This window comes from Lineus longissimus, chromosome 8 (assembly GCF_910592395.1).
Source record: "Lineus longissimus chromosome 8, tnLinLong1.2, whole genome shotgun sequence".
Lineage (NCBI taxonomy): Eukaryota > Metazoa > Nemertea > Pilidiophora > Heteronemertea > Lineidae > Lineus > Lineus longissimus.
Window position 1 is genome coordinate 3414545 of NC_088315.1, and position 13175 is coordinate 3427719.

The window sequence follows — 13175 nt, forward strand, 5'->3', positions numbered from 1 at the left end:
ATTATGCAACCTCTCTCATATCTCAATTCCTGCATTCTACTTTATATCCTTGGTCATAGAAAATTGAAGGGCACATAGGTACATCAGGCAGGTCAATGCCATGTGCTGCAGGGTGGATATAATTGCCAGTGGAAGATGAAATCACAACTGGCTGATATCCTATCTGCCGATAGTACTCCTCCCACCAAGCCTCTGGAGGAATTCGGTACTCTTGGCCGAATGAGTCATCTGAACTGGTGTTGGAAGCCTGTGACTTGGGTGTTGATGATCCTGGAACGAAGTTAAAGGACCTGATGGAAAGGACAAAATACTGAAGATCTCTTGAAGTAGTTACACTAGCACTCTCAAGACATCCTGTCTTTGACGCAGTCTCGATTAATGACCTGCCTCATTAGGATGTCCTCTGGTTGTTTTATTGTGAATATTTTACTTGTGAGGAAAGACCTACAACCACATACCTGAGCCTGTTATAGTTGTGTCTATCTTATTTGGCAGAGTGACACTTCCTATACTTGTTGTGAGCACTGGGTCTGGGTCGAGTTCAGTTTTGACTTGGTTGTAGGTTGCACTTGGAGCAGAAAGACATGATAGGTCTTCTGCATCTTGGGAGAATTCGACTCGATGCTGAAAATAACAAAATTGTTGAAAAATTGGCAAGGCATCATTAACTGTCTGGCATCAAATTCTTGCAGAGGGATCTTTAAAAGTAACTCGAGAAATATGCCATTATCCTGATTTTTACTCCGCACTCTACTTATAATTCAATAATTCAATTCCGAACAGATTGTGTGGCATGCAACAAAATTCAAGAGGACGTCACAACCTGCTCAAGGATACCCAGAATGCCTCTGGAGACAAAGTCACAACCAGCTGTTCTTGGTTGCCAACACTGAGCAGGCTTTTTTCTCGAAGCCTACCTGTGACTCTGCAGCTGACTCTATCACAGGTTCAAAGATGAAGGCGTATCTATCCACGCTATCAGCATAGCTGGGGCTGGAATATCCCTGATCATCTATATCAAATGTCTCCAAGGTAGGCTCCTCATCTGCAAAGTTTCACAAAAATGCATAAAAGGATGAGCTGCATGCAACATGTACATCATCATCATTTAAAACTTCTTTTGAAGATTTAGGATAAAAATCCTGTCTTCATCAACATGATCAAAGTGCTCAGGCCTCATAAGTTAGCTTTCAGGAGTAGGCAAGGTGTTTTCCAGATGAATAAAACAACTTACGTCTTGGCAATCCTATTCCCAGTGACCACTCTTTGGGAGTGTGATGCCTACTAATCGCCCAGTAACATCCTCGACAGCTGATGATATCCGAGCACAGCCGCACTTTCCTGAACCACTTTTGGTACAATGCATGGCGGATTGAACTCTGAAAGAGAAATTATTACAATAATCTTATATGCAAAGAGTAGGAACATCTGTCTGGGAATGTTTTAAAAGGCCCAAGCTAAGTAGTCACATTCCTCATGTGAAGACACAGTCCAATGCCAAAGACAAGACATTTCCAAGTCCTTTCCTTGGTCATATGATAGAGACATTGAAGACAAGGACGAAATGCAGGCACAGATCTTGTATATTAGGTGTGGACAGTGGTACATTCAATTTGACAGAATGACCAACTCCCCTTGGCTATTTTCATTTTTATTCTATCAGGACACCTTGCCAATGAGAACAACCATGACAGTACTTTTTAGTCCCAGAGCTGAAAGGTGTTCTTTGAAGTACTTACTCTCCAACTGGTGATTGCTGTTTTGTCCATGAACCTGAAGTATGGGTATCTATTCCTGAACAACAAAAGACAAAATGTCAGTCTTGTAAATATTATACCAGTAATATTATTTCAACAGATGAGTCAAGGATTGGTAACCACTATCATATATTTACTTCATCTTCACAAAGTTTCTCATCATCTGGATTCGAATCAGGATGGGATCCAAGACATTTGATCATGATATATTTGGTACATTGCGGCAGCCACAACTAGTTCACCGATATCAGGGAAATACACCCATTAGTGCCAGGGACAAAGTCGCAACCATCGTTCATGGACAAATTCTCATGCACAAACATATCACAACTTGCTTGCTGTTATACCAGAGACTATGTCACAACTATTTGTGACACTCTGTTGAAGGCGATCCGGGAGGGCAATACATAAATTGTAAAGGCTTTTGAAACTTGCGGAGAACGAACAAGTCTATTTGTCCCCAAGTGGCATTCTGCTGTTCAGCTTTTGACTCACATGAGAACTTGATACACTTGTTGAACTTGTAACAATCCATCAGGACTTCCATGAATCGCCGTAGAAACTAGCTCAACCAGTTTATTCGGAGGTTTAAGGAGTCTTGTACCTGCAAAACAAGAGTTGAATGGAAAATTGGTTCAGGATTTTTTCCTATTTATAGCAAGTAGACATTCTGTCATTTACTCAACATCAAATAGACCCAGGCATATTGCCAGGTGTCTCAAGGAAGGATTCCCCTAGCAAGAGACTGTCTCTGTTAAATCTGTGTCGATTGAGAAGGTATTCTCCAGGTTTTGAATCTTAGGGAGGAGACCGTCTTCACTGACTGCCAATGACAGAATATCAATTAGGAAAGGAAGTAAAGGAAGAAACCAAGCAGATTTCGTGAACGAAGCTATGATGTGATAGACATCCACCAAGATATGAAGTCTACGCTTTTATTCAAGAAAATAAATAGTGGATTGACAGCCAAAGGGGGCTCAATGAAATTATCATTAAAGAGGTTTTCTCAATGCCGCAATTTGAATGACATTACCTTCTGGTAGAATGTAGCTGTTATCATACAAATCAGCATGCCTCTCCATCAAATTTCTTGTGACAAAGCAATCAAGATCACTGTACGACCGTCTCCCCCTTGATCTTGGCAAATACTTCCTTCCGACCTTCTTTTTAGAACTACCATGTACTGAATAATGATAGCTTGGTGAATGGTTGCTGACTGGCAAGATGTAGAAGACTGGATCGGGGAGGATGCTTGCTGCATAGGCTTCTGCTCGTTCATGGATATCAAACTCTTCTGGCTGAAAGTAAACAAGTGTCATTCAGGCCAAAATGACCAGCTGAGGATAATCTCTTGTTGGTTATCAGAAATTTAAGTTTGGAGATGAAAGTCTTTGGAAAGGGTTCCTCTTGGACTTGGAGGCCTCAGAAGGCCTGCAGACTTGTAGATGGAATGCCCCTGGAGGGGACTCTTTGAACCGCCTTGTCCGTAGATGCCATAGAGATGGTTGTCCTGAAGACAGCTCCATTCCCCTTGCATGCGACTTCATAAACTACCTAGATGTCATAGAGATGGTTGCCTTGAGACGGATTCCACTTGAGATCAAGACTGTTATTCTGGTAACTGCCAAAACTAACATGTTAGCAAGAATTTATAAAATACTTTATTCTTGAAGCTATGCATTTCACAAATTCAACCAGATGTTCTCCTCAGAAGCCAGGATTATCCTTGGAGGAGACAGTTTTTTTATTAGTTAAGGACAGACATATATTTGAAATTGGAGACAAGTGGAGACAAATTGGAGACAATTTGACAATTCTACGTCAATTGGAGACAGATGCCTCATGGTGGAGAAAAATGTCTTGTTGTAGTGTTATTCCAGCCTTCTGGCTGTGACTTCGTCCTCATTTCTTCCCCAATTGGTCTGGTCTTTAGACCATTTGTGACACTTACTGACGAGAAACTTGGCTCTGATGAACATATCATTTTTTGCTGGATGGTGAACCTTCGCAGTGACACTTTCGTTGGTGAGCAAGCATCCCTTGTCGGTCCCACAACAGAGGCTAAAGGACCTGCATGAAGAAAAACAAATTTCGAATTTGATACTTCAAAATAGGGCCCTACTGCCTAGTCGTCCCAATAGCAATACAAGAAGAGAGAAAGTCAGTCACACCCACAGTCACAGTGAGACAGTGTCAAATTCTCAGGGATTGGTTTTAAAATTGTAGTAAATTGTCACCACAACATGACAACAGTCAACAGTCATCGTATCAATCAATCAATATCCTTATTTTTGATATTATTTATTTACTTCTCGTGAGTCTTTGGATCTTTCTAATTTAAAAATCAGCCACATCCACCTGGGCCTGGCCTACCTCCTTTTCCATGGATATGCCTATGGGAATCATCTGATTCATCACTTCCAAACTTTCCATTTTTCTGAATCTCAGACTCATACTCAGTGATCTCACTTGCACTGCTAAATAACGAAGGTATATGCCCTATATCAGGACTGGAATGGCGACTACATCTTGAAGTACTGAGAGATGGGATGGATTGCTGTAAATCATCTCCATCTTGCATGTTTTGGCCACCTTGGTAGGGGTCCTCTCCAACATCTTGGTCGTCTGCTACACCGCCGGCGCCGCCATCTTCTTGGGAGTGGTCAGCTGGCTGTTGCCTACTTTCGTTTTCGTTTTGGAAGTTACTCGAGCTAAGAATGTTCATTATTTCGCGTTCTGCCCACTTATCATCAACCCCAGAACTGCCAAGAGCCGACTCCAAGTACTTGGGAAGAATATCACCAAAGGAGGACGAAGAATTTGGATCGAGTTTTAGGCTTTTGAAAATATTTTGTGAAGGAGGACCAAGAGACGACGGGGAAACCGGTGAATTTTTTTGCCCGCGAAATGTCACACCCATACACTCGCAGTCTTGATTTTGAGAAATTCGGGTGGTATGAGATTGTTTACGTTTCCTCTTCTGAGACTTTGGTGGTTGTGTTCGCATTTTGTCGAGGAACGATAGGAAAAACTGGGAAATCGGATGGATTGGAATGCGACAACACGATGAAGAGCAGCAACGTGGATTCTGCGTCATGTACGTCCTCCCCAGCACGCGCTCGTGACGTCATGACGTGAACAGGATAAATGTTCCAACCCGCGTTTGCAGCTCAGGTGGGGGAGGGGGGGGGGGGGCAGTTTTTCATTGGGAATGAAAGTCAATCAACAATAACATGGCTATATTTTGTAATTATAAATAAATACACCGACATTGTAGCAGCCACTGTCATCCAATTGGTTGTGACATTGTCTCTACAGGGAGACATTGAAAACCATACTAGAATTTCAAGTTTTTGTAAATCCCTCACTGATAAATGATAGAGATATCAATTGCAAGCTCGTGTTGATGACAGATCGGTAAGAAAGTGTACTATACACCCACTCTGAAATGACAAAACGTATTCTGGCATGACTCCACCACAATCTCTGCCAAATCCATGTCAATTTATCGGATATCCCTTGATTTCCTTCCTTCATGTCATATTAGGCTTGTGTGGATTCACTCCTGCTCTTGAAAGAAGAGCTCTGATGTATTTATATGTGTATCACAAAGAAGCAAATTTGCATAGGATAGCCCTTTATTTACAAAATAATAAAAGCGTTACAGAAATACAAAAGACTTTAGCTTCACACATCTCCAGAAAATATCATTTTAAGATTAACAACCCAGATTAATAATCTCATCTAAAGAAATGATGTGGGAAAATTACTTTATTATTTGACAGAATTCATCAAAATCAAGTCAATTCATGATTGCCGAAAATTTTCCCCCAGATAATCTATGATGCATCCACCAAAGGGTGAAGTGCACTTTAAGTTAGTATAATACAGATTTGGATTGACATAACAATTGTGCTATTGAATAGAAGTGTAGTTCTGATTGACTTCAATCAATCAATGTGAAATGCACAGGGAAGACATACAAATGTACAGATATTTAAAGGGTAGAATTGTGTATAAGGCATGCATATCAAGTATCAAAGAATTAAAATACATTTTGAGACTTAAAACTTTCTATGAAAACATTTGATCCAAACTTCTGAAAATGCAGTCCATCAATATACATTACAAATAACAAATGCCATACAAAGAAAAACTAACATATAAAATAACCCATCTGGATGCAAAACAACACCCAATGGAAAGTTTGTACAAAATTTTAGATCACATGTGATCTAAATGCAGGCCTGTGTCTGCTATCTAGCATTTACCGTTGATAACATTTGTCTATTTACAAATATTTTACATACATGATATACATACAAACATAAATCTGCATAGAAAATTGCCAGATAGGCAGTCATAAAAAATACACAATTCAATGTATACTTTTTAAAGGCCCTCTCCATACCTACAAAAACTTGAAACTTGTGCATAATAAATGCAGCACGGCAAACTTTATTTCTGATTACCTGAACCACAATAAAATACATTGAACATGAAAGGCATAGACCTTTAAGCATTTTGGGTGAAAGCTGATCAGGTACAACTGTATAAGTGCATCTGTACACTGCTTTAGAAATAAGCTATGCAAATGATCCATTTAAACTCAATTAATTTGTCTACTCAAGACCTGAATATCTGATGATACAATGTCTAACATCCTTCATCAAGCGTCACCAGTACTGCCACCCAAAGAGCAGCCAGGACAAAGATCTTGGATAAATAAGAATGTTTTTAAATGACTTATTCATGATTTCTCAGCCACAACCTGTGCTAATGTTCACAGATTTTAGTTCTAATGACTGTGTTCTGATGGCTGTTCCACTGATTGAGAATTTGCACAATGATTAGCAGCATGTGAACCTCTTGGATACATGTATTCTGAATAGAAAAGAATATAAATTTCATTTTTCTCATCAGACCACTTCTGAAAAGTAATGACCACCTAATGGTCTGAAGGTGACGAAACTTGAAACAATCACAGAAATAGAAAATATTTACAGCTTTAAAACTTTGCTATCCTAATTCATTTATGATAGAGAAAATTACTATATAAATCGTTTGCAACTCTAAACAGTGAATATGAGAACATACTGCAAATCTGGAAATATTCACAGCCACTTTTGCCGACGGTTTTGTGAAACATCAACTTTGATGTGCCTTTAGTTTGAGAGTAAATTTTTTAATCACCCTATAACAGTACTTCCCTTGATTTCGCCGCCAAAGATATTATGATAACCAGGGTAATTGTCTGTGAATATGAAAATAAAAGGCACATGAATATTTCCAGGTTTACAGTACATCCCTTTTGCATTGAACATTCATTTTGTTTCATTTCTGGTTTGTTTTTTTTTATCTTGTGAACTTTAAACATCTCAGGTGACTGGTCTTTTTTAACCAGAAACTGATTATAACAATGAATTTATCCAAACAACAAACATGACAATAAAACTGTAAAGCAAAACTTAGGCTTTATAACTTACTAACAACACAAAAACAAGTATCTAAGCTTTCCAGGGGTATAATGTCACTTCGTTAAATGACTGTAGTAATCATATTAGACATAACGCCAATGGAAAGTAAATGTATTCAAATCATGGCACTATGCTGAAAATGCGATTTCATTACAAGCATTAGTTTTACTGCAAAAAAAGAAATATAGCATAAATTGTTATTAGTGAAATTCAAAGTTTCGGTGCTACAGTAAGTATTTCATCACAGAGAAAGGCCCTATTGATAAACAGCATGATGTATTGGTAGACTGACTTCCAGGAATGCAACAGTGTAATGTCACAAGTGGCTCAGTTGAGTTTCCTAACCTCACTCTGCCATGACATCATGCAAGTCATCCTCATTTTTTTCCTTCTGTATACCTCAATTCTCAAAGTGCTCTCGAAAGTCATAAAATCAATTATAATTCAAGTATTTAAAATCATAATCCACCTCACATTCCTGTTCACTAAAATTTCAAAGCGACAAATTATTTTTTTACAGAATTATTTACAGATCAAGATATAATGGCAACAATTTACAAAACTAACACACCGGACAAGAACCGAGAAGTGTCAATACAAAACGTTTTTCAGTACATTAGGACCACAATTTATCACAACTTTGAAAGAATGCTAAGTTGATCGCTTGTTTTTCTTCACCATATTATACTTTATTCCTCAAAAAGTCACCCGCAGAAAACATTGTTAAATGTCGTCATTTGTGGCACTGGTCAGAAAACTGCCCTTTCACGACAATTCCGGCACAGGGGGTTAGGTGTTCATAGCGGTGTTATAGTTTTTGAATACTTAGTGTCCCAAACAACAGGCCTTCTCTAGTTTGTCATACTGCAGATGATGTTGCTACTCAAGCTATCAGGTAGAGCACCCTGTTTCATGTACTCAAGGCAACTCGCCAGACCAAACTTTTGATGTTTTGAAGTGAATATGGATTTATCAATGTCATAAAAGCTTCTAGGTGGGGATCCACTTCTTGAGAGTTTGTCTAGAAAACATTCAATCATTAAGGCGGTGTCTGTACCTAAACTAGAATGATAACTGTACTTCACAAACCACACACATGATTTATAGCACATTTAGGACATGATCACACAACCCACACACAAAATGAATTTGAAAATTACTCGAAATCTCAAGCACATCAAATAGACTTCACTATTTTTATGAAATTGCAGAATAGCTATATTGTATCACAAAACTTAGAATGACACAGTCACCAATGAAGGATGACACAACTTGTATTTTTAAATTAACACTTCATGTACATGGACAATCACATTACTATCTGTTTCATAGCAAATCAGCAATTCTTTGGCTGTCAAAAACCAAAATTTTATTTTTCACCCAATTTGCCCAAGACTGATCGCCACTGCTTTAGGGCATCTCAGACATCAAGACTATTTGAAAGAACTTATTGTGACCTCTTTTAAAGTAAACTCTAGAACTACAGTCTGTTTCACAACTATCACTTTACATAAACTTTGTCAAGCCCAGTCGCTCCTTGGATTGCTCAACCGATTGTGGGATAGCAGTGGATCATGGGTGACCACTAGTGATCTCTGATGCAGTGCCACTGTGATTGCATGGCAGCTTTTGCAGAAACAATCAGGGTAATACATTGTATAATAGTGATCAACCATGGCGTGATTGGCTGCTTGTGACAGAGCCATGAAAGTGATCTCTCAAGCTGTGGAAGTGGAATAGCACACAGCCAAGGATAGGCCATTGACCTGCACACACATCTTTAGATGCTTTTACTCCAAGCGAGTAAGAAGGTCAGCATTATCACGTCTGGGCAGATACCGTCCTTGACGTCGGGCTGTAGAAGTACTGCGAGTGAGACTGGTTGAGTAAGTTGTTGTCAAACTGTCCATAAGAGACTGGTGTGTAGACGTAACTTCCCTGTATACTGGTTGTGTTTTCTTCAGAGAGAGGAAGTGCTAGAAAGAAAAGAATGATTAGGCACTTAATTTAAGTGGAAGGGTGGTGCTGTCAATGTGGTTATCTGTGACTTGTGAATAAAGGGCTCATCTCAGACGAAGACCCCGATTGAAGGGTCACATGCCATAAGGATAATATCCCTAAGATTATATTCAGCTACATCCAGAATGACAACTGCTATACCCAGTTGCCAGTCTGATGGTACATACCTTTTGTTGGTGTTAGTTGTATTGATGGGGACGACAGTATCTGTATATTGCCTGATGAGATCATTGGTGAGGCCGACACGGGGACATTATCAATGTTGATTTCTTCTGCGTTGTAAAATTCTTCTAATAACGTATGCTGCAAGGAATGACCAAAACCGTTTTCAATTATGATTAGAAGAGCCCACTCCATGATGGCATGCTGACAACTCTCCTGACCACCTGAGATGGCGACCGATGTACAGGTCGTTGCATTGGATGACAGTCTGTCCTGTGATAAGAGTGAGACAACCTTGTTTTATGCAGAAGTGTGTTGCATTCAGACTGACTGAAGTAAAATTGAAACCGTTTTTCTGGAGATTAATTTTTCTCCAGGTAGAGGTTTTTGATATCACCATGAAGGTGATTTGAACAGAAAAATTTGCTTTTCAGAAAGAAATCCCTCAGGAACCATCATGCTCGAAGAACATGGTAATGACAGATCTAAAAATGTTCACATACCTGTAAATCTAAATCATTGAGTTCTACTAAATTGTTATCTAAAAGGTTGATATCACTCAATACGATGTCTTTAACTCCTTGATGATGACTGCCCTCTGGAATGCTCAACGTCACAGGTTCAAGGTCCTTCGGCTCTGATGGTGTGCCCTTCAAACCTCTCTCCAACTTGTCAAGGTCATCTAGAAATTGATACAACTTGGTCATGTATTTGTACATTTGAACATTTTATCTCTTCATAGACTGTCAGTAGGGTTCAACAACAATATTTTAAAATCCACACACGTCGACAGGGCATGGGGGGGGGATAGGTAGAGTGCCATTAGCAGGCGAAATACCCTGTAATCTAGGTTCTTTTGTCATACCCCGAAGACATGTAATTGGAAGACAGAAAACTGATGTCTCTTAAAATAATCTTATAAAGAGGTTTCTGGAGAGTGTACAGACAATGGGTGATATGAATAAAGACTAGCAAATGCTTTCATCTAAAACACCATGTACATTTACACCAGACCTTTCTGTACAAAATTGAAGTAAAAGCATTTGCTAGACTTTATTCATATCAGCCAATGAATGCTCTCCTTGCAGGGTTGTCCACTATGAATGTATGAGAGGTTAAGCTATTTTCTGTATTCTGTTCTGTGTATTCAATAATTAGTTGTAGTAGTGACTACTTGCCAGGTTTTGCCATCGCCCGCTTAATCGCTACAGGATCCTTCTTCCTCCACTTGGCAATCTCCTCCTCCATCTTCTCAATCTTGGCAGGATTCATCGCCCACAAGCACCCCTTTCTTGAGCTGCCCCCCTGGCTCTTTGGATTCTCGATCTTTTCAAAACACTTGTTCAAGGACAGGTTGTGACGCACCGAATTCTGAAGACATACATTTTTAGAGCAATGAAATATATTTAATTATACAAGACATGCAAGAGAGCCGCTTGAATTGAAGAGCAGCCTGGTTTGACAACAGATACATATACATTTCCCTGGACAGTTAAGTCATGATATTGATTTTGTCCCAGAACAACAGTTTGTTACACATGTTACAGCATTTGTCTGGGGACAACTGGTCTCGTGGACGTTGAAACTGAATCTTTGATTTACCCCACATTGCATGGTGGACACTTACTTTCCAACCATCTGGTGCAGTCTTGAAGTAAGGGAAGTTCATACTGAAATGATGAATCAAGACATGAAAATAAGTAGTGATCACATCGACACATGGGTGACATCTTTCGTAATCAGATCATTAACACTTTCAAGAATGAATGGCTAGATGCATAATACATTATATTATAAGCAACTCATTTGCAGACAATTAGTCAACACACACCTTGAAATGAAGACAATTCATTCGTGCTCTCAGGACAATTGCAATTTGTTACAAACATGACCAAAGACAGTTTTCCCCGACGATTCATCCTATAGAACTTGTCTGTCCCCTGTCTTACACGCCACAATCCTTCCCCAACACCAGTTTAAATTGATGATGGCAATTCGTCCAACATTTACATGCCCCCATTTTTTTATGAATGATCACAATTCGTAATCCAGATTGAAGATGGTTCATTCATCGGCATCATTCATGTCATGGCAAGAGACACCCATTGAAATGTTCAGATTTTTTTTAAAAACTTTGCATAACATCAACATTCCATATCAATACAGTAAAACAGGTCAAGTTAGAGACATGTCATTGTACATGATGTTTTGGTTGAATGATTTCATTGACACAACAAATACCACGGTCTCGTGTCTTGTTCAGACATGTGCTTTTGTTGCCATGCTTGTCGCTAAAAATAGGTAATCACCAGCCAATAGCCTTTGGGGTTCCCCAGTAAACAAAAATAGAAGGGTTTGCACATGTAGAATTTGGCACTAAGCCATCAGGTTTGGTGTTGAAAGGGAAGTTTTATCATCTTGGCACACAAGGATCACAAATGTGTACAACTGTACAAGTCCCTCGGGCCAACTGCAAATGGTGTATAGACACATTGTAGCCAGCCCTGCCTGCTCATTCGGCCAAGGGCTGTACATGTAAGGGTGTAGGTCAATCAACGTTTTCACTTTCATGTAACGGCAAAAGACCTTCTTTGTCTTGTGACTTATACTATAGCTTATCTTATACATTTCTTGTTACTTAAAAGTCAAGAGTTTGGGTCTGGTGGTAGGGAGTGGTATAACGAGGCTGTTACGAGCTGGAAAGTATAAATCGGATTATCTGCTCTAAAAAATCACACGTAACAAAGTTTTTAAAAGTAGGTTTATGCTTACGTCATGAAATTGTAGATCTCACTGACCGGCAGGTTGCCATTCTTGCTGTTTTTCAATGCCATGGCGATGAGACAACTGTATGAATATACCGGTTTGGGAAACTTCTTCTCATCTTCTTTCGGAGGGATGGATTTCAGCTGCGGCTTCACCGTAATGTGCTGTTGAAGGGTTCGGAATGGCGACTGTATTTGTTGGTTTAGTGTACTTTGAAGAGTCTGCACAGGAATGAAGCTCTGTTGTCGAATAGCGGACGTTGGAATGTTTATAAACTGAATATGTCCATTTTGTGTGGGTGTGATCTTGGCATGAATCGTAGAATTTGAAATTGATATATTTTGAACGCCGGGTTGATTCTGTGTCGTATTTATTCGAATCTGTTGTTGTTGTTGAATCGGTTGGATGGGCATTCCTGTTTGCGGGTTAACTAATAAATTTGGATTCGTGTTCTCCGTCCCAACCGACAGATTGTGGACATCAACATTATTTAACCAATCCAAAGTCTGTGCCTCCAGATTAGGCAACATTGTCATTTCATTTTCACCTGATGAAAAATTTATCACCTCTGCTGATTTTATGTCAATGTCTCCCATTCTAATGTCAAAATTATTCACTGCATCACCAGTTTCCATTGCATCTAACCCATGCAGATGATTACTTGACTTCATCAGTTCATCAATATCAGTTTTTATATCACATTCGATCATATCTTGCAGTGATAAACCGCCCCGTGTACTGTAGTACTCCATCTTGGAACTGATCCAAATTCAAATTTAAATCCCACCACTGGGAAAAATCGTCATCCACGGCACCTAAAATATTTCACCGATTGCAGAATTTGTGGGTTTCTCGATGAAAATGATACATCCAACCGGTTACTCACCATATATTCTAGCTTTTGGCAAAGTAACATGCATTCAAATCGGCCGCATATAAACACATTGAATGGTAAAACATGTAGTAAAATTCCTCCGTATAGTATTTCGGCAGA

The 13175-nt window shown here is 39.3% G+C and overlaps 1 protein-coding gene across 1 annotated transcript; it reads right to left on the bottom strand.

Annotated features, from left to right (window-relative positions):
- Nucleotides 1–5388: 5388 nt before the first annotated feature.
- Nucleotides 5389–13175, bottom strand: LOC135492726 (forkhead box protein N4-like). Its single transcript, XM_064779331.1, has 7 exons — nt 13068–13175; nt 12188–12996; nt 11043–11085; nt 10594–10786; nt 9919–10097; nt 9421–9556; nt 5389–9210 (listed from the first exon to the last, which is right to left on the bottom strand). The coding sequence occupies exons 2-7, from the start codon at nt 12931–12933 to the stop codon at nt 9056–9058; spliced, it is 1452 nt and encodes a 483-aa protein (XP_064635401.1). The 5' UTR covers nt 12934–12996; nt 13068–13175; the 3' UTR covers nt 5389–9055.